Source organism: Felis catus, chromosome B2, assembly GCF_018350175.1.
Source record: "Felis catus isolate Fca126 chromosome B2, F.catus_Fca126_mat1.0, whole genome shotgun sequence".
Lineage (NCBI taxonomy): Eukaryota > Metazoa > Chordata > Mammalia > Carnivora > Felidae > Felis > Felis catus.
In genome coordinates, this window is record NC_058372.1 from 25,408,507 (window position 1) to 25,430,138 (window position 21,632).

The 21,632-nt window shown below is 42.6% G+C and overlaps 2 protein-coding genes and 1 long non-coding RNA gene across 4 annotated transcripts in view; all 3 read right to left on the reverse strand.

Annotated features, from left to right (window-relative positions):
- The window catches only part of BPHL (biphenyl hydrolase like), a 38,273-nt gene that overhangs the window by 11,044 nt on the left and 5,597 nt on the right, over nt 1-21,632 (reverse strand). For both annotated transcript variants that reach the window (XM_003985848.5, XM_006931486.4), the window contains exons 2-6: nt 19,300-19,403; nt 16,109-16,275; nt 14,647-14,800; nt 3,846-3,977; nt 222-345 (exon numbers count right to left, since the gene is read on the reverse strand). In XM_003985848.5, coding sequence (XP_003985897.2) covers nt 222-345; nt 3,846-3,977; nt 14,647-14,800; nt 16,109-16,275; nt 19,300-19,403 — 681 coding nt within the window. The remainder of the gene's footprint in view (nt 1-221; nt 346-3,845; nt 3,978-14,646; nt 14,801-16,108; nt 16,276-19,299; nt 19,404-21,632) is intronic.
- LOC109499598 lies at nt 6,888-10,299 on the reverse strand. Its single transcript, XR_002156941.2, has 2 exons — nt 9,397-10,299; nt 6,888-7,018 (listed from the first exon to the last, which is right to left on the reverse strand). It is a non-coding gene; the product is annotated as an uncharacterized LOC109499598 (long non-coding RNA).
- Nucleotides 19,301-21,632, reverse strand: part of RIPK1 (receptor interacting serine/threonine kinase 1) — a 38,911-nt gene continuing 36,579 nt past the window's right edge. The window contains exon 11 of the mRNA XM_045057187.1: nt 19,301-19,403. The gene's annotated coding sequence lies outside the window, so the exon portion shown is untranslated. The remainder of the gene's footprint in view (nt 19,404-21,632) is intronic.

Consider the following 21,632-nt stretch of genomic DNA (forward strand, 5'->3'; position numbering starts at 1 on the left):
CTTTCCCTCTGGGTACTGGTTACCCACAAATCAGGGCTCCGTGTGCACCATGTTTCCCTGGAACCCTAAATAGAGCAGTACTATTTATTGACATGGGCAAAATGAGGGGGCGGGTAATACCTTAAAAAACCCCAATCTTCATGCTTCCTTTCCTTACAAGGCTTCTTCCACGCATTTCCCAAGGCAGTGAGGCAGAGCACTGAAGCAGAGACTGGACTTACCGTGACCCTCTCACATGTTTGTGTATGAAGTCGGCATGGAAACGTGGGACCAGAGGATCCTTCTCCCCATGCACAATTAAGGTGGGGCACTGAACCAGGGGCAGCAAGTGCCGACAGATATTCCCTGAAAGACAAATAGCAAGGATAATCTGCTTCAACGGGACCATCCCAGGAGGTGAGTCAGAAAAGCAGAGAACTGAGACAAATCATGCCTCTCTCTGGACCTCAGTGTCCCTGTCTATAGAAGAGGTGGTTTGCCTTAGATGGGGTCTGAGGTGGGGGCCCTGGATGGCCCAGTCAGTTAAGCCTCAGATTTCAGCTCAGGTCATGATTTCACTGTTCGTGGGTTTGAGCCCCACATCGGGCTCTGTGCTGAGAGCTCAGAGCCTGGAGCCTGCTTTGGTTTCTGTGTCTCCCTCTCCTGCTTCCACTCTGTTTCTCTCTCTCAAAAAAAAAATAAACATTAACAAAATTAAAAAAATAAAAAAAGATGGGGTCTGAGGTGTCTTCCTGTTTCTCTATTTTTTTCCCCTCTGCTTTGGAAGCTCTATTAGTAAACAAGAAGTTCACTTGATTTATAGTCATAATTCATGTAAAATAGGAAAAATAAACAAAAAACCCCACAATTCTTTATATTATATAGAGCAGTCCCCAATTTGCAAAGTGATGGTAGATGCTTGGCATGTGAAAGCTTTTCCCTTGAAATAATGTCTTAAATGGTTCTTGGGCTTCCAGCTAGCCCTTAAAGCTTACATACCTTACTGTGAGGTTAAAATTTACACATGGCAGGGGCACCTGGGTGGCGCAGTCGGTTAAGCGTCCGACTTCAGCCAGGTCACGATCTCGCGGTCCCTGAGTTCGAGCCCCACGTCGGGCTCTGGGCTGATGGCTCAGAGCCTGGAGTCTGTTTCCGATTATGTGTCTCCCTCTCTCTCTGCCCCTCCCCCGTTCATGCTCTGTCTCTCTCCGTCCCAAAAATAAATAAACGTTGAAAAAAAAAATTTTTTAAATTTACACATGGCAAACCAGCTTCTCTTCATCCCTCCTGCTTCCATGACATTCCTGACTGACATACTTCGGAGATTATGAGGTCCTCACCCCCATTTGTAACAACATTTCTAAGGTGAATGTGGAACAACCTGGTTCTGGTCCTGTCCTGCTGTTTCCTGCCTGTGAAATCTTGGTAGTTCCTTAGTTATGAGTTTTAGCCTCCTCCTTGGTCAAACAGGGATAGTTACAGTTCTCTGGGGTTAACCACGAGGCTAAAAAGAGATGTCATATTGAAGGTTCTAGGCACCCAGCAGGTACTCCATAAAGCGAGCTCCTTCCTCTCCTGCCTCCTCCCTGCCTCTGCCTGCGTTGAGAAGAAAGTGCTGGGGCCCTGAGAAAGCTGTCCAGGCACCTGGCCTGTCCCTCCCCCTCACTTGGGGGTCACTGCCTGCTAAATGAGAAGGTGGTGGGTTGGCCAGGGAAGTATTTCCCTAGGTCTCAGAAGCTTCCCTCTCCTACCCCTGAAATGACACACACCCACCAATAGTATAATCACTTATTATTGAGCACTATGTGCCAGAAACTGTTCAAGTGGTTTGATGCCCATGGAACACTTCGTCACGTGTTTTAACTCATTTAGTATGTACAATTATTTGTAAACCAAGCACTTTTCTAACGATAGTAATAATAATCTTTTATTAAGCACTTACTCTGTATTTGGTACCGCACCAAAGCTGAACGTACAGAACCTGGTTGGATCCTCACAACAACCTTATGAGGTAGTTGTTAGTATCTCCAGTTCCCAGATAGGAAACTGCAGCTTTGAGAGAAGCTCAAATGAATGAATCTGCCCAATTCATTCTAACAGCAAGCCAAGTAGCAAGGCCACCGTCTGACTCCAAATATGTGCAGTTAACTCCTCTGCTAAACTGAGCGTCCATAAACATGAGGATACAAGTTGGAAGAAAAGGGCTCCTGTCAAATTAGTGAGTGTGGAAGGGAGATACGTGGTTTGTTAACAGTCTTGCTATAAGATCATTTACATACTGCTAGCTCCTCTATATTTTGGCATTTCCCCTCCCTTCTCTTTCATTTTTTTAAAAACTATATTTAATTTTTTTTAATTTTAGGTTTACAGCGAAATTGAGTGGAAGGTACAGGGATTTCCCTTGTCCCCCTGCCCCCCCACATGCACAGCTTCCCCTACTATCAACATCCCCACCATAGAGTCCAGAGTTTACATTAGGGGCCACTCCTGTTGTTGTACGTTCTGTGGGTCTGAACAAATGTATAACGACATGCATCCATCGTTATGGTGTCACAGAGTATTTTCACTGCCCTCAACATCCTGTTCTGGCCATTCTAATAGGTGAGCAGTGGGATCCTGTTATTTGGCTCATCTTTTTAATCAGGTTGTTTGTTTTCTTATTGTTCAGTTGTAAGAGTTCTTGGCACATTTGGATAACAGTGCTTGATCACATGTGTCTTTTGCAAATGTTTTCTCCAGGTCTGTGGCTTGTCTTTTCATTCTCTTGATGGTGTTTTTCGCAGAGTGGAAGGTTTAAATTTTAACAAACACAGGGCATAGTTTTGAACTGCTGATTTAATTCTGCTTCTACCTTCGAATCTTCCTACCCCTTCAACTCTCTTGTCAGGAAAGCAAAAAAGTTTACATTTCAGAAGTTTGCCTTCTTTAATGGAGAACTGTCTTAGACATCTTTTATGGCATTTTTAGGAGCTGAGGGAAACACATTTCCAAGACCTATTTCTATGGGTGGGTACTTCATTTGAACAGGATATATTTACTGTTTTGAACTTAAACCAAAAAAGTAACATTTTCAAATGCCCTTTTCATTGTGAAAGTTTTGATAGGTGACTCAGTCTGGAAATGATTACCTAATAGATAAACTGGCCCTTCAACTGCAGCCATTCTGTAACTGAATTGTGCTCCCAGATTAGATCTTAGCTACCCTCTATTCTTTTACAGTTAAAATAGAAGAGTGAGAGAGTATAAATGTAAATAGCTACTTAAAAACAGACTTTAACTCAGAATTTTCTTAAAGAGATCAATTCTTACTGTTATTGGAAATCGTGTTAAATTTTCAGATAAAGACAGGGAGCTATAGTCATTTAACTAAGTTCTGAAGGTGGGAAGTGAACTGAACACTCTTCCTCATGCTCACTGGGCTGAAGGTCATGACAAAAAGGTCCTTCTTTTTTGTCTTAGTAACAGAGTATGTAGCAGGTAACACATGAAAAAGAAAAAAATACGCTCTGTGTGGTGGCTTGTTTTCTGATTGTCCATTCCAGAATTAGAACATATATACTATCTGAGGCTTCTAGAGAATTATTTTGTCATCATACACACAAGGATTAGAAGGAGAAAGGAACAGTCTTCTATTAAAGACTTAACTATGTGAACCTTGATCAACTATATATTTAGTACAGTTTAAGGCAGATGTATTATACAAGGGCTTGTACTGTGTACAGTCACTAGCATCCTCTGTTCACACATCAGCATGAAAACAGTGGGTGAATGTGCTAATCACCAGGGAATTCTGGAACACCAGGGGAGGAACTCAAGCAGCCTCTCTGATCAGCAAAGGAACAGCTAAAACAGTTCACACAACCTACCATCTGAAAGATGTTTAAATTGTTTTATGCCATCCACCCACTTCTCACAGGTTTTGGTAAAGTAGTCATACCCATATAAGGTTTCTAGAGGTTTTCTTGTTCTCTCACTCCATTTAGAAACATCTCTGATACCTGAAAAACAGAAGTAGTGACAAGAATAAGTCTAGTCTAATGTTAAGGCTTATCTTCAAATATTGCAAACATAGTCCACCCCAGAGTCATCCTGCTTGCTCTTCTGTCTGCCTGAAATGTTTCTCCAACTTTCCACCTGGCTTACTCCTCACTTTGTCCAGGGCAGTGGGGCCTTCCCCAACCATCCTCTTAGAGCACCCTCCCCTCCATCTACTCTGTTTTGCATCTTTCAGTGCTTTGTAGCATTTTCTGTGTCCATGGCTGAGTGCCTGTCTCCCCAGGAAGATGAAAGCTCCAGGATAAGGGACTTGGCTTTGTTTTGTCTCCCACTTATGCCCAGAGCCTTGGCCAGAGCCTGGCACAAAAGAGGCACAACATAAATTTTTACTAAGTGAAATCAGATCTGCATTTAATGCTTTCTGTTAAAAGTATAAGATATAAGAAGATATTCCTGCAATTAGGGTTATCTGAGTAAAACTGACATGATTTCTTAAAGAGAAGGTATCTTCTACGGGCGCCTGGGTGGCTCAGTCGGTTAAGCGTCTGACTTCGGCTCAGGTCATGATCTCACAGTTTGTGAGTTTGAGCCCCGTGTCAGGCTCTGGGCTGACAGCTCAGAGCCTGGAGCCCGCTTCAGATTCTGTGCCTCCCTCTGTCGGCCCCTCCACTGCTTGCACTCTGTCTCTCGCATTGTCTCAAAAATAAATAAACATTTAAAAAAAATTTTTAAAAAGAAGATATTTTCTGAATTGCATTCAGGTACACTGAAAAACATACAAATTATTCATTCTAGTTTCTGTTACTGAAGAAATATGACTGTAAAAGGCTAACTATGAACTTGAAACAAGTACAGATGATTCACTCTTAGGAAATAATAGCTAAAAACCACTTACAAAATGCATGAACAAATTCAATTACTTAGCCCAGTTGTGTCCATATTTCTTTAAACACACTGGTAATTCTAATTTTTCTGAGCATATTACATATGGCTCATGGACAGCTTTTAACACAGTGCTTCTGGTACACAATATACCTCAAAGACAACACATTACTAATGATATGAACTCATATTGCACAATAACCCCTCCACAGTGCTCTAGACAGTGCCAGACCCCTGGCAGGCACCCAGAGTGTACTCAGGGAACAGAAATAACAGAGTGAAGGCAAAACTGCTATTTACAACTACAGCTGCCTTCTAAGGATGACAGACTGCCGGACTGGTTCAAATCTGCATAGGTAAGCCCAGAGGTGCATATGGAAGCTGAGGAGAGCTGACCTGCTCTGCACAGGAGTGAAAAGACTTCACAGAGAGGTGCAGAGAAGTCTGGAAATTAAGAGGGTGGGGAGATCTGGGAAGAAGAAAAAGAGTTGGAAGAGAGGAAAGGAGAGAGGAGCCAGTAAGATGTCATGAAGATGGTCAGTAAAAAAATCCCCTGTAGATATTTTTACTTTGGGCACTATTGTAGACAGCACCCTCTGCGAGGTGCCCTTGCAGTGGAAGGACTAGACCTTTCATAAAACATATGATTTGTTGCATTGCTGGAGTTGCAGCAATTAATGCAAACTAGGGTGTGTGTGTGTGTAAGATGGAAGAGAACCAGAAAACAGAGCAAAGGGTGGTAAGACTACTCAAAAGGCAGGGTTGCTTTTGGGGGAAATGTAACTACTAGCTGGGGGCAGTGGGTAGAGCTGAACCTGAGATTCCTAGATTAAACTGAGATTAAAATGGCCCCAGGCTGTGATTATCCCATGGCTCCCAGGCTCCCAAGAATAGCAAATGTAAATCCTCTCTGAAGGAAAACAGTATCAATTTGTGTTCACGGTCTTTTTTTGTGGGTTTTCAGATTGAGAGTAAGCAAATTTCACTCCTAATCAAAGATCACAAAACGACCAGAATCTTTATAAAGCTAATGAAAAAGCTAGAACATTGGAAGAGAAAGCTTAACATATGATGCAGACCACCACACAGAGAGACAAGATGAACAAGAGACAGAGCAGAATGAAAGACAAGGCCCACAAAGTCCAATCAGTCCCCGAAGGAGAGGAGGAGGAGGAGAATGGAGAAGAAGAAATATGGGAAGAGGGAAACCGCTGAGAAAGGTTTTCAGAACTGATCAAAGAAAAGTCCACAGACAAAACTCAAGTGTAACCCAAACTGGATAAATAAAAAGGAATTTGCATCTAGACAGAGAAGAGCAAAATAGCAGTAAATCAAAGAGAAAGCAAAAACCTGAAAAGCAGCCAGAGGTAAGACACAACTCTCCAAAGGGAGGAAAGCTCGCTGGCAAAAGTTCACAGCAGTGGTTAAGGAATGCAGACAGTGCGCAGTGGAGAAAAGAATTTCCCATTTATATTTCTGTACTTAGCCAAACAATCTTTCAAGAATGAGAGTGAAATAAAAACTGAGTTGACTCTTAACAGATCTCCCCTTAAAGAACTTCCAGGAGCATCTGGGCGGTTCAGTCGGTCAAGTGTCTGACTCTTGATTTCAGCTCAGGTCATGATCTCACGGTTGGTGAGATTCCAGCCCTGCATCCGGCTCTGTGCTCACCGCATGGAGCCTGATTGGAATTCTCTCTCTCCCTATCTCTTTCTCTGCCCCTCCTGCTCACGCTTTCTCTCTCAAAATAAATAAATAAACTTAAAAAAAAAAAAAAAGAACTCATAAAAAATAACTTGAGGAGAAAGAGAAGTGATCCTAGAGGGAATATCTGAGACGAAAGAAGGAAAGGTGAGTAAAGAAACTGAGGAATGTGTTTGTAAATGCAAAAACCAACAAAACTTTCCAAGTGAGAAAATAAAACACTGTAACATTTTCTTACATTAAATTTAGTTCTGTCTATAGAGAAAGCAAAAGGACAAGCAACAAGCTGTGTACCACGACTGACACAATTACTAACCACAAGGGGATAGTCATCATATTATTAAACAACAAAAACCTTGCAAATCAATAATGTCATAATAACACTGAAGTGTTCTAGTCTTGAGTGGGTGGAGAGTCCTTGGGTGTTTGCTTTGTTGCTAGACTTCATAAGGTATCCCTGTTAAACACAAGGTTTTATATTTATCAAATATTACATAAAAGTTTTAAAACAAAAAGAAATGAAAAGACATGAATAGGTACAATACAGAAAAAGAAACCCCAATGATGCATAAGTACATAAAAAAAGATTCTCAATCTTACTAGTAATAGGAAAAGGAAAATTAAGTCCCCCAGTAAGATACCATTTCTTGCCCATTTGACTGGTGAAAGATTAAGAAGTCTGATGATTTCAAGTTTTCGTTGAGGATACAAGTTAAGGAATCTTATACACTCGTGATGGAAACGCAAATTTATTTAGTTGGAAAATAATTGGTCACCTGTCACATGGTGTATTTGCATACCACAATGTTTAGCAAATTTCACATTTGGGCATATACCCCTAGAGAGACACTGTTGCCCAGATGCCCCAGGAGACATGTATAAGAATGTTCACGGCAACAGTGAAAACAGACCTACAGTTTATTGATAAAAGAGAGGAAAAATAAAATACATTTGCCCAATGGAATATAATACAGAAATATCATGAATGAATCTTAGAAATTCAACGTTCACTGAAAAAAAGTGAGTCACAGAAGATGATGTATACAGTATAAAGTCACTTTGTACAGCTCAAAACCAAATAGAATTAAATTATATACTGTTTAGGAATATAAACATATGTGACAGGCGTGTTTTCAAAAAGGCATAAGGATAATTGTAGGACTCAGGCTAGAGGTAGGGGAGGCCTGGGGAGGAAGCACATGCATACAGTGAGGGTACAAACAGTGATCAGTCTTATGTTCCATGGTGGGCTCATGGGTGTCTATAATTCACAGTGTCACATGTATTGCATTATATGTATCAAATATTATACAATTAAATAAATTTGAATTAAAAATTTAAATATATAATTACAGAATAAAATTTAAATATATATTATATACTTTAGTATATAGTATATATTATTCATGATATTTATGTTACATATTTATAAGATATATAAATATACTTAAATATTTAATGTTTAATTTGAAGATGTGATATATTATTAGTACTTTATTATTACTATATTTTTACTATGTTATTAATATATAATCTAAATGTAATGTTTTAAAGTTATATATTTTATAAAATTATCTATATTTTTATAAAATAAAAAAAAAATTCCTCTGTGATAGGAAGGACAAGATCTTTTAAGAACCAAGTTGGCTAATGTTTAATGTGTAGACGTTTTTCTTGCTAAAATGTAAATTCCTCCTCTTGGGATAGTGAGAGATTCTCAAAGTGAGTTAACTCAGTGAAACCAGGCATTTGAAGAGGCATCTATGAGCATGTAAAATCTGGGGCAAGGCTTTAGACTCTAATGGGAAATATTACCGAAATATCGAGGGACAGGGGTATCCAGCTAAGCTGGGGCAAGCCAGATGTTCACATCAAACACTGTGGTTAAACACACAGGCTCAGAAGTCAAGCTGGCTGGGTCTGAATGCCAGCACTTGCACCTGCTAGCCGTGTCACCCTGAGCAAGTTCCTTAACCTCTGTGCTAGTTTCCTAATCTGAAAAATGAGAATTATAACAACACTCCGAGATAAAGAGTAAATAAGTCAGACATGGAATGTGCTAGCAACAGTACCCAGCATGTAACAAACATTCAAAAATATTCTGTATATTTACTTACTTCTGTTAATTTTTTTCCAAGAGGAAGCCAGTTTTTCCCCAAAGCATAATTTCCACCAAAAAAAAATTTAAAAGCAGCAATTATGTTTTAGTTCCTTAAAAAACCATTTGAACCAAACTGTTTGCTGATACAAAACAGATATGATTTGTATTCCCCCCAAAACTGATACATTTCTCTTTCTGAGCATATAATTTGTGCTAAGCACCAGAAGAAAACTCATTCGCTCGCCACTAATTAGTGAATTATTCTGGTAAGCATTATCTGAAGCCTGTTGAGTGCCAGTCACAGCAGATACAAACCTGAATGAGATAAGGCCTCTGCCCTCAAGGGCCTTATGGTCTAGAGAGTTGTAACTGACCTCTGACCTCTGTAGAGGAGTGGAATAGAATAAATGTCCCAAGAGAAGCTGGGGGAGGACGGGGGGTGGGGGTCAATGAGCGGGAGTGGCAGTGGTGGGGGGCTTCCCGGAGGATGCACTGCAGGATCTGAGTCCGTGAGAACACAAGCCAGCAAGCGAGTATGGGAGCAGCACGCTGGCAGAGACAGCGAGCCGTGCCCCCTACTGCTGGAACTTCAGGGGTTTTCAGGTACCTGAAGAAAACGATGGGTGTGTGGGGGTAGAGGAGACAAAAGTGGCAGGAGATGGACCCAGAAAGGCCCGGGGTCCTGGTTTCCTCAAACTTTGTAGGCAAAGCAGAGGAGTTTGAACTCTACTTACCTAGAAAGCTATGGGAGACCTTGAAGGGCTTCAAAGTAAGAGACGATGAGATTTACATCTTAGCAAACTCCTATCTAAGCAGTCTGGAAAGCACACTGAAAGGAGGCTGAGACAGAGGACAGGTTGGAAAGTGCTGGTCAATCTAAGTGGGGACAGATGGAGGCCTGGCAGGAGGAATGGAAAAGCTGGGAGGGATTCCAGGCACAGCAAAGGCAGAGCGCAGGCAGAACACGGGGCTGGATCACTAGACTGCAGAGGGGAACAGCCACCACACGTCTGTACCATCAGGACAGGCTTCTTCACTTCTCTGTGCCCTGGATTGAAGTCATACAGGGCTATGTCAGTGTTAGCTCACAGTAGGTGTTCAATAAATCATAACTATCGGTTCACTTATCACAAATTATTTTGTGGAAGAAATAGCATATTTCTGAGCATCAGTTACCAAAATGAGAAATGTAGCAGGAAGAAGGGGTGTAGAGGAAAGATTATGAGCTACACTTTAGGCATAGTGAACATAAGGTGCACGTGGGGCAACCAGGTAAGAAGCTGAATATCTGGAATTTGGGAGTCTGGTGAAGCCAAGACATGTGAGAAGTTCCTCAAGTGTAAGAAAGAGAAGAGGAACAGAGAGAGAGCTAAGGATGGCGTCTGGAGGAGCCCAACATCACAGGGCCCAGCAGAGTGGGGATGTGTCTAAGCCACAGAACAAGCAGAGATAGGAGGGCAAGCTGAGAACATGGGGGCAAGAACTTCAAGGCAGAGAAAGCTTCAAGAAGAGGGGTGTGATTGATCTTACATCATGTGTACATTTTCTTTCTTTTTATGTTTACTTATTTATTTAAAATTACAAAAAAAAATTTTTTAAGTTTACTTATTTATTTTGAGAGAGAGCATGCATGTGGGAAGGTCAGAGAGAGATGGAGAGAGACAATCCCAAGCAGGCTCCACGTTATCAGCACAGAGCCAGACAGCAGGGCTCAACTCATGAACCATGAGACCATGACCTGAGCAGAAATCTAGAGTCCGACATTTAACCAACTGAGCCACCCAGGCATCCCTTCAAATATTTTTTTAAGCTTATTTATTTCAGTTTATTTGTTGTTTGTTTGTTTGTTTGTTTGTTTGTTTTTGAGAGAAAGAACAGGGGAGGGGCACAGAGAGGGAAAGAGAGAATTCCAACCAGGCTCCACACTGTCTGTGCGGAGCCCCACGTGGGGCTTGATCCCACGAATTGGGAGATCATGAACTGAGCCAAAATCAAGAGGCTGAGCCACCCAGGTGCCCCACGTGTGTATTTTCACATTCTGCAGCATGACCAAGGAATACAAAGGGCAATAAAGCATCCGACGGGCTTGGCAGGAACAAGACACTGCTTTCATGGGGTTCATGGGTTGGAAGCCACCTTGACACAAGTTAGGGAGAGAGTGGGGCATGAGGACGTGGGACTGATGGCTGGGAAATGGAGCCGAGACATAGCAGACAGTAAGTAAAGGGGAGTGTGGGGTTAAGAGGGAGACTTTTTGGTGTGTCTACAAAAGGAAGGGAAGTCAGAGTCACCAAACATGGTGAGTTCACACAGTATTGACTGAGGTGAGCTGTGAAAGGTGGCATTGCCCAGAACACACGGCCATCGTGAAAGTGTGTGCAAAGTGTTCTAGCACCAAACCCCAGCCCCAAGGACTCAGGGACCTCCGACAAAGGCAGTGCTGTGGGAGCTGGGAATGGCGGATGAAGATGAGTTTGGTGAGGAAACTGGGCTAGAAGGGGGGCCAGTGCAGGCGAGCACATCAGCAGATGCCAAGGCAGAGAGGCACAAAGGAGGAAGCTTGCTTCAGGAATGGCAGCTATTCAATGTGGGGGACACACAGAAAGGCTGAGGGGAAAGGAGGGGCTGGCTACGAGGACTGGCTAGGGCCAGGCTGCCCGGGCCAGCCCAGGTGCTTGAACATCACTGTGAGGTTACTGATGGATTTTAAGTAGCAGAATTAAATGACCAGGTTCTTGCCTTAGCAAGGAAACTCATATGGAAGACAAATTGTCCTAAGAGGCCAAGGGTCTGAAGCAGGAAAAGAGTGGGCAGGAAGAGAGGAGGAGGGGTTACCTTTTAAAGGTCTTAGGAATGTGGTATTATCAGAGTCCACTCACAGCTAAATGAAGAGGGCAGAGAGGAGGGCTTAGTCCTCCAGGGATGACCTGGTAGACCGTGGACCACTGCATGAGACAGAGATTGTGAGCTGGGGTGTGGGAAGAGTCATGAGGCAATGAGTTCAATGTAGACACACTAGTTATGACTAACTTCCAGGCTATCAAGAGGAAGGTGCTCAGCAAGTAGATAGAAATATGGCTCTAGGCCTCAGGGGGAGTCTGGCTGAATAGGAGTTTAGAACATATCACCCCCTAGTCATAGCAGAAGCCCGAAGACATCTGCTCAAGTGAGTACCGATCTCTTGGGCTTTGGTGCTGGCTCAGCTGGAGCAGCTCCTCTCTCACTGATTACAACTAGACTCCAGGTAGAATACACCACAAGCAGCTACCTGAGGACTGTGCCAAGGTGTAAGAGTAAGAGATTGAACAGAGCCAAAACTTGAATAATAACCCATAAAAGGGATGAGTTTCATTTTCCTTTTCTTCCTTTGAGTCCCGATTTTGAAATATGGGGTACGGGGTGAATCACACAACTGCATGGCAGGCATTAAAAACAGAAACTGGAGAAGACCCTTAGAGGTAGCCAGAGGACAAGGACCAGGTTTCCCTGCATGAGGGAGACTGCTTTTTCTTTCTCTCTTTCTTCTCACCCTAGTCCAAGCTGTGAAAGTACACAGCCAGGGGCCTGCACTCCTAGTACAGTGTCGGGGCAGCTACCTAAAACCCCAAGACAAGGCTGGCTCTGTGACCAAAGGTACCAGAAAAAGGGGCCCCTTGTATCTGAAGACTGTAGGTGAAATCCCTATTATTTTGTCCATCTCTTTTTTCTGGCCGCTTTGCCCTAAAGACGGTTCCAGATGCACAGAACTGTACAACAGAGGAGGGGGTTACTAAAACCTGTCTTTATGAGAGAAATCTTTCTTTCTGGTCATAGGAGCTTTGAAGGGGGTTTCTAAGTCTGCATATGAACTGATGAAGTGATTCACCCCTAGGCTCTGCATGCATGGGGAAGATGCAAAAAAAAAAAAAAAAAAAGCATACAGCATAAGCTTCAAGAACTAAACTACCATATAAACCACCGCCTAAGTCCCAGCATAGCCTGAGTGGGGCTTGTGTGGGGCAGACATGAAGAGGCTTTGAGAACTGACCTGATGCTGGAACTACCACCCGCAGAAGGCTAAACAGAATTTGTAGTATGAACCTAACCAGGTTGACTGCATGCCAAGGAAAAACAAAACGGGCAAAACAAACAAACAATATTTCTCAGAGTTCTAACAGGATGATACCGAAAAGACAGCCAACAAATGCCGACCCCCAAAATGACCCAGATATTGGAATTATCACACAAACACCTCAGGGCAGGCATTATCACATGCATTTCATTCAGTTTAAAATATTTTCCGCTCCTCTGAACCCAGTAGGGGTAAAACAAGGACAGGCAAGAGTGTCAATTAGGATGGGTCACTACATCAGACTCATCACTTAAGAGTTTCATAGTTCTGGGGCACCTGGGTGGCTCAGTTGGTTAAGTGTCCAACTTTGGCTCAGGTCAGGTTCGTGAGTTTTAGAGACCCGCATCAGGCTGTCTGCTGTCAGCACAGAGCCTGCTTTGGATCCTCTGTTCCCCTCTCTCTCTGTTCCTCCCCTCTGGTGTTCGCACGTTCTCTCTCTCTCTCTCTCTCTCTCTCTCTCTCTCTCTGTCTCTCTCTCAAAAATAAGTAAACATTAAAAAAAAAGTTTCATAGTTCATTACCAAACGGCGTAAGGGCTAAGATTCTACAACAGAGCACTGCCATGAAGTAGCTTCCTTAAATCATGTGAATTGCAGAACAGCTGAATAAAAGCAGACTTGTGATATTCCAGGGCTTGTGTCTGCAAATGCTCTCTGTCAAGGGCCAGAGAGTAACTTATTTTAGCTTTGCAAGCTAAGAGGTAAAATCACAGTTACCAGGTAGGTAGGTTAAAGGTGAGAAACCTCTGACCTGCTTGACCCTGACTGCCTGGGGTGGGCCATCTGGGATCCAATGGAAACACACCCAGGATAAAAAGCTACCAGACTGAAGAGGGTCCTGGTGGGTCAGGCAGACGTTGGTGGGGACCAGGTCACTTTTGCTTTTTGCCTCAGATACCCCCAGATCCCAATGTGCCCTTCTGAGAGCTAAGCAGTTTCAGTTTGGTCAGCTTGCTGGAGGCTAGGCTCCTGAGTCGCTGACTGAAATTCCACAACAGAGTGCCTGGTAATAGCCAACAGTCACCAGTGTGTAAGTGGCCACCAGCACAGGCCCTGGGCAGCAACACTGGGAGCGGAGGAGGAAACAGGGATGGAGGGGACACCCCAGATTGATCTCCAGGTCTTAAAGCGCTAGCCTTCTCGATCAGTGCCCGGCCTTACGAAAACAGATGGTGGGCCGGATTTGGCCCACAGGCTACCAGGTTTGCTGGCCCCCATTCTTCTGCCACTAAAAACTTCAAAGATAAGCTTGAAGGACAACCTAATGAAATGTGAATCGCAAAAAATTTCTTTATCAAAATATAAGGTTTCATATTTGAATACAATGTGCGTTTTTACACTCACATTATTTTAAATGAGACTTTACATCAACCCCTTCCTCCTTGAAGTTCACTATCAGGTGCAGGAAATGTGAACACTGAGTTTTATAAAACCTTTTCCGGAGTCATGAAAGTGTTACTTTTGGAAATAGAAAGCATTGAAAGACAGACTGGTTAGGGGTGCCTGGGTGGCTCAGTTGGTTAAGTGTCCAACTTCGGCTCCAGTCATGATCTCACAGTTTGTGAGTTCGAGCCCCATATTGGCCTTTGTGCTGACAGCTCAGAGCCTGGAGCCTGCTTTGGATTCTGTGTCTCCCTCTCTCTCTGCCCTCCCCTGCTCACACTCTGTCTCTCAAAAGTAAACAACCTTAAAAAAAATTCAAAACACAGACTGGTTAAACCATATTACTTCCAAGAATTTGTTACTCTTCCTACTGCAGAGCTGAGAAGTGGAAGCAGATGAGATAGTCCTTGTTAGTACACGTCATAGTAAGACATGAGAGGGGGAGGGCAAAGATGCTACTTGTCACGACATTGCCCGCTTGTGAAACCTACCCTGATAAATGGTTTCATCTTCCTCAGTCACGTAGGCATTGGCTCCCCAGATCACCATCTTATTGATGTAAGATGGATATCTTGCAGCTGCTATGAGTGCTGTAATACCACCATCGCTCCACCCCAACAAGGACACCTTCTTAAACTTCAGTGTCTGTGATAAATACAGAGAAATGCACAGCACAGGTGATTGCTCCTCTCTGCTAGAAGAATCTGATCATTAACAATCATCCAAATCAATACAGTGTGGGGTTTGGAGCATCACTTGATAATTAAAGAAAAGTCCTAGAGGCCAGCATTTGATGACAGAAATGTTTTTTTTTTCTCATTTAGTTCTGGTGTAAATGTAAGTATCATAAAAACCCAAGTACACAGTATTGTTTTGAATTATGAGGGAACGACATCTTCTGTTTGGATAAAATCTCTGGAAACAGTGGAGATCAGCTGTCCTTAGAAAGGACAAATCATATGTGCATGCACACCCACACCTGAGCAAAGACTTTGAGACTAGTAATGTAGATTACACAGGGGAACTTGATATTTACTGGATGAAATGAAGTCACTGCATCTGATAAAACCACTGAGGGCAACTGTGGGAAGAAGTGTCTGGAGACTGGCTGGAGGAGAATGGTGTCACAGGAGGTTATGCTAGTCCTTATATCAACCAGGCTCTGAAAATGTGTTTGACAAGGAAACTGAACAAAGATTACATCTGACAGATGTTGCCTAGGAGTAAAACTAGAATGACTTGGAAAATTAAAGATGTAACAAATATCAGTCCAAGATACTGATGGGACTATAAATTGCTAGAAGTCGCATGGATAATAATTTGGCACTATCTTGTCCAACGAACATTTGCATCTTCTATAACCCGGCATCATCCCCTAGATACGTATGGAACTTTTGCACATGTGTACCAGGAGACAGGTGTAGGGTGTCCACACCAACGGTGTTTATAAAGGAACTAAAACGTCCATGGACAAAACAATGTTCACTGCCCTGCTGCTCATAACCACAAATAAAAAGGAACTTAAAAATTAAGTTATTTATCTACCATTAGAGATATATGAAATAAGACAGTACATCCCTACAATGGACTACTATATGACTATTATAATATTTATGTAAATTTATATTTATTAACATGAAAGTATTTCCTCGACAAACTGTTCTAAGAGTAAGTTGGAAAAACATTAGATATAGTATGATGCCATCAATACAATCCTGTGTATTTATATGTGTCAGAAGATTGGCTGGAAAGGGAGTCTCAAAGTCATAACAGTGATATCTCTAGTTGGATTGTGGGATATTTCTACTTCCTTATTCACACCTATTTGATTGAACTTGAATTTTCTATAAGAATCACATGGCATCACCCTTGTAGAAATAAAAACAAAAACAAAATAGATGAAGACAGGCCTAGTCATCCTCCCTCCTCTGGGCTCTTCCCTGAGAGACCCACCTTCATCAAATCAACTGCATCTTTTGCATCCCTTTCAAAAAAGTCCAATGGGAAATCTCGATCTGGGGGTCTGGAATGTCCATATCCTCGAGGATCCCAGGCAACCACTGTGAAGAGCTTTTTATTGAGGTTCTTAATCTGAGGTCCAAAATCAGTCTCTCCACTTCCTAAAAACAGCCACTTGGTTACCCTCAGGTGAAGGATTTCATTATTTCAAACACATTACAGTGAAAGCAGAAACAACTACAATCTTAAAACAAAGTAACTAGTTTCTACTCAAAGTTAGACAGTGGGATGCAGTCAGCAAAATAGTCTTGTGATGATAAAATCCATTTACTGGAAGGCTGACTTCCTTTCCTGGTAGAGTTCAGACCTGCCTTTTGTCTCCTCCCAGTGGCTACTTTGAGGACAGAGGCTCCAATACATTTGGCCCTGTATTATTTCAGCATTTTTGGTATTTTTTCAATTAATCTTCCTTAAAAAAAAAAAGGAATTCATGAAATTGCATAGAAATTGACTTATTGATATGATATGTTTCTGGGTTATTTTTTCTTTCCTTTTAAAAAACTGGCTGTTATAGGGGCACCTGGGTGGCTCAGGCAGTTAAGCATCCAACTTCGGCTCAGGTCATGATCTCACGATATGTGGGTTCGAGCCCTGTATCAGGTTCTGTGCTGACAGCTCAGAGCTTGCTTCAGATTCTGCGTCTTCCTTGCTTTCTGCCCTTCCCCCACTTGTGCGAGCACGTGCTCTCTCTCTCTCTCTCTCTCTCAAAAAAATAAACATTAAAAAAAAAATGACTTATAAATGAGAGAGATCCCAATATTATCTGTCAACAAATGTATGAGATTTGGTACAAGTTATTCAAAGGAGAATTCTAAATTCCCAGGTGTTTTTTACTAAGCAAATGTGAACAGCCCTGAAGATTTTATTTTCTGGTTATAAATAAATACCAGAAAACTCAACGAAAACACTGAAACCAGGGGGAGGGCAGGATGTGGAGGGAGGAAATCAAATTAATTATTTCATTAAAACACCAGCAAACGTTAACCAGCAGAACTATGTTCTTGAGCCTGTGCTGGACCTGACTGGCAATTCCCAGCCCACCTGCGAGGTCACGTCCACTGTGTGCACACACCTACTGCATGTGGCCCAGAAGGCCAGACTCTCAAGGAGCCCAGTCTAGGGACCAGTCAGCATTTCATTTTTATTTTTATTTATTTTTTTTAAAATTTTTTTAATGTTTATTTATTTTTGAGACAGAGAGAGACAGAGTATGAACGGGGGAGGGTCAGAGAGAGAGGGAGACACAGAATCCGAAGCAGGCTCCAGGCTCTGAGCCGTCAGCACAGAGCCCCGTCGGGCTCGAACTCACGGGCTGTGAGATCATGACCTGAGCCGAAGTCGGACACTTAACCGACTGAGCCACCCAGGCACCCCAGCATTTCATTTTTAAAGTCTGCTTACTTTCTAAGAACTTGTAGCTCAGGCCACACATGGATACTGAACATCTTGCTTGATAAACAAGCTACTATTAGAAAATGTCTTTCAAGATGTTACAGGATTCTGTTACAGGATAATGTTAATTATTACAGGACTACCATTCTTCCTGGAAAGATCTATCTTTCTCAACATCAGGTAAATAAATCATTCAGGAAACCTAAGGCAAAAATATAAATGGATTTCAAGCGCATGTCTACTGCTCTGACACACGAAGCATCTCTTGTGGTCCCTGGGCTGAAGAGACTTCCACATGGGAACCACCCTGAAGGAGGTGCAGGAGGTGAGAAGGTGGGAAAAGGGAACAGTTTATCTCAAGACCAATTTCAGAAATGATGAGACGCTTCCTTTCTGGCACACAGGAATACATCTGAATACCAAATACTAAATACTGAAGAATACTAAAACCTTTAAAAAGTTATTTTAAGGAATAGTTACCAGTATATGATACCTGAGAAGGAAACACAATACTGGTTGCCTGTGGGGAAGGGTACTGGGTACTAGGTGACAGAGGACTGGAAGAGAGAATCTCACTGTTCTTAATTTGGGGATCAGGTTAACGTTTTACATAAAGAAATTAAGTTAAGAAAAGTTTTTTATACCTGGATCACGATCACAATACTGAAATAATGGAAATTTAAGCCGGTAACTTGTTCACTACTTTACAGATACCTTTAGACCTACACCAGTCAATGGAGTAAATCTCCTCCTTTGTTACAAAAGCTTAGGAGTAAAAAAAAAATACTAAATACTATCTAGACAAAGATGCTTCAATAGCTACAATAGTACCACAATCAGCTAAGGCTCAGTCAAGTGGAACCATCAAGTAATTGAAAATTTTAGCATTTTATTTTAGAAGAAAAAAGTCATAAGGAAATAGTATATATTGGGATTATTTAACTAAGTCAAAACAATATTAAAGCCCTTAAAACCAAATCTGAGATGTCCTGGGATTGCTGGAAATTATCCCCCTAAACTGTCTACATGTAAATTACTTATCTGGAAAATGAGACAGATTCAGTTGGCTTCGCCATGCTCCATTCATGCCAATTTAATTTTGATTTACAAAAAGGCTTTAAACTAAGCTTGTTCTTAGATCTTATTTTAATTGAGCATATAATCAACTGCAACAGGGCAATCCATGTTTTAGCACTGGAAGTCTTGTATCCTGGAACCCCTCAATTCCAGGCACACTGGGATGGTTAGTCACTAGCTCATCTTCTAGCTTCATCTATCCCTTCTTCCCACACCCCTTTCCTCGACTCCTATCATCTTTCCAAATTGTAGGCAACTACACAGTATGTCTGTAGGAGAAAAAAAACCGGGTATTTAAAATAAAGACTACATAGAGTAAAAGGTTGCCTTTCTTTTCTGAGTCACTTAAATTTGTAGCAAATATCAAAGCATTTAAGGGGTGCCTGGGGGGCTCATCAGTTGAGCGTTTGGCTTTGGTTCGGGTCATGATCTCATGGTTCATGGGTTCAAACCCCGTGTTGGGCTCTGCACCGACAGCTCATAGCCTGGAGCCTACTTCAGATTCTGTGTCTCCCTCCCTCTCTCACAAATAAATAAATAAAACACTTAAAGCATTTCAGCAAAACACTAAAGTTAATAATTAACATTTGGCATCTACTATTGTGAATGCATCCTAGACTACACAGCATGCAAATTCCATGAAAAAACTTCCAGACCCAACATTCCAGGAAGCAGCAGGACCGCATGCTCTCCCTCTCCAGTCCGCTGATAATGCAAGTGGACACCATTCACAGCCACTTTGGCAGAGGTTACTGAGGTGCTGGAAGAGAAAAATCCCATCCCCAAAGAAAAATTACTTAGCACAAATGTTAATATGACAAAATCGTCCTTTTACATACCCGCGTCAGCTCCAGGACCCTCCTCAGGCTTCTTGGATTACTCTGATGTGTGCTTAAGTTTTTCCAACCTGAAAAGGGACCTTTCTAGACTGCAGATCTGAACTGTGCCTTCATATGTGAATATCCTACAACACCAGCCCAGGACTTACCCTACAAAAGTACTGACATGTTGCTGCAACCAGTGGCCACACAGGTCCCATGGGCACATGCCTGGTGAGCTGGAAGCCAGGGGGCCAGTGTGCAGGCTGACACAGGAGCTCCACACAATGGAACATTAGGGTCAGCAACAACAGGGCAGACCTTGGAACAGATCTAAAGGGATTACCTGAACTTCAGCTGCATCGACAGAGTTCCTAAAGGTGAGATGGTCTCAGGGGTCCCCAGGCAGTCCTTTAGGAGTATGGCCTCTCATGTTCGCTAGCCAGCCACAGAAGCATTCTTAGCAGGAATGCCTGTCTGCACTGCTATGGCCAGACCGGTTTTTAACATGTTGAAATATTTGTGTTGTTAAACAGCCAGGTCCATAAGCTTCCATCCCAAGAGCCCTCCCCTGTACCGTGGACCCTCCTTGGCCCAAAACCTCCGACACAGGATCTAACTGGACACGTTGGCACAGGAGTGCACCTTGGGCCAGAATCAAGGCCAGGGTCTGCTCTGACTCACATGTGTACCTTACCAAGGGTCCTTCTCTGAAGAAACTGTCTTCTCCTGCTCTTCCAGAAGCTCTAAAACGGCTATGCAGGGATATATAGCAATAGAACACATACATGGCTCCTGCATCAGGCCCTAACAGCCTCCCCACCAATTTCCCAGACAGCTGAGTGACACACGGAAGGGACATTTTGGTATGCCAAGACAGATGAGAGAAGGAGGTGCTCCTCTTCTCCACACAGAATATTAAGGAATTTAAATTAACCGCTGCCTCTCTTTTTCTTTTATATACTCTTTATCCCTATTTCTGCAGTTAGTTAAAATGCTTATTGAAATGAAGCACTTTTTACAAAATGAGGTGCTCTTTCCTCTTTGGGTTTCATGTCATCGCCCATTTCAAATGAGCATGCAGAAACGGATGTGCTGAATGTAGGTACACCAAGTCTTAACACAACTTCTGCAAATATGACAGAATTGGGTGGTAATAAAGCCGGGACATAACCATAAGCTCATTACCTATAGGAAAATTATGAGGAGCAGTAACAAAGCCACTGAACAAGCGTGGTGGCATACTGGCACTGCCATGTTACTTATCAATGTCCTATTCTTTTGAGTCATTCATTTTTACTGTTCAGATGGCTCTAGGATCCAGATAAAAGCAAATAACACTCTAGTAATAAAGATTCATTTCCACAAACATTTATTGACACATCTGTTTTGCCCACAATCTAGTAGGAGAGAAGATAAAAGACACAAGAGATTTGCTCTGCAATCGGTCGGGGAGGCGTAGGTTATGACTAAGAAGCATGAGGAGCCCGGTTGGAACAAGTTATTAGTGTTTCCTATATTCACCACATAGGAATGAGGCAGCTCCCTAACTAGAGGTGACTAGCATTTGCATGGCTCATGTTAGTGATAACATGTACATTTATTACACCTCGTGCCCTAAAGATCTTTGAGGGTCTCCCTTCCTTGGCGGTATTCAAGAATGCTTGTAAGAATCATCTTGTGCCGTGAGGAGGTTATGCACAATATCTTTCTCAACGTCCAAGTTTTCATGGCTGGGTGTGCTCTCACTAGGTGCATCTGTTCAGGGGCCCCCACAAGGGCACTGCCTTCCAGGGGCTTCCTTTCCTTCAGCTTTCGTGATCATTCTGAAGTCTCTTCTGCAAAAAACCTCTATATTCCCTTTGCATTTTGCTATACCTGTGTTTGGATTCCCTGTTCCAAACTTTTCCTCTCAATTAACCCCATCCCATCTTTTGGTTGCCTAAAATGAATGTAAAAACCATGTAGTCTAGATTTGGCATAATGGAACTCAATGTCAGGGAAGGGTTTACTAAGGCAGAAGATGGTTTTAGAAGGGAGACAGGGGCACCTGGGTGGCTCAGTTGGTTGAGCGTCTGACTTCGGCTCAGGTCATGATCTCGCTGTTCATGGGTTCAAGCCCCGCGTCGGGCTCTGTGCTGACAGCTCAGAGCCTGCAGCCTGTTTCAGAT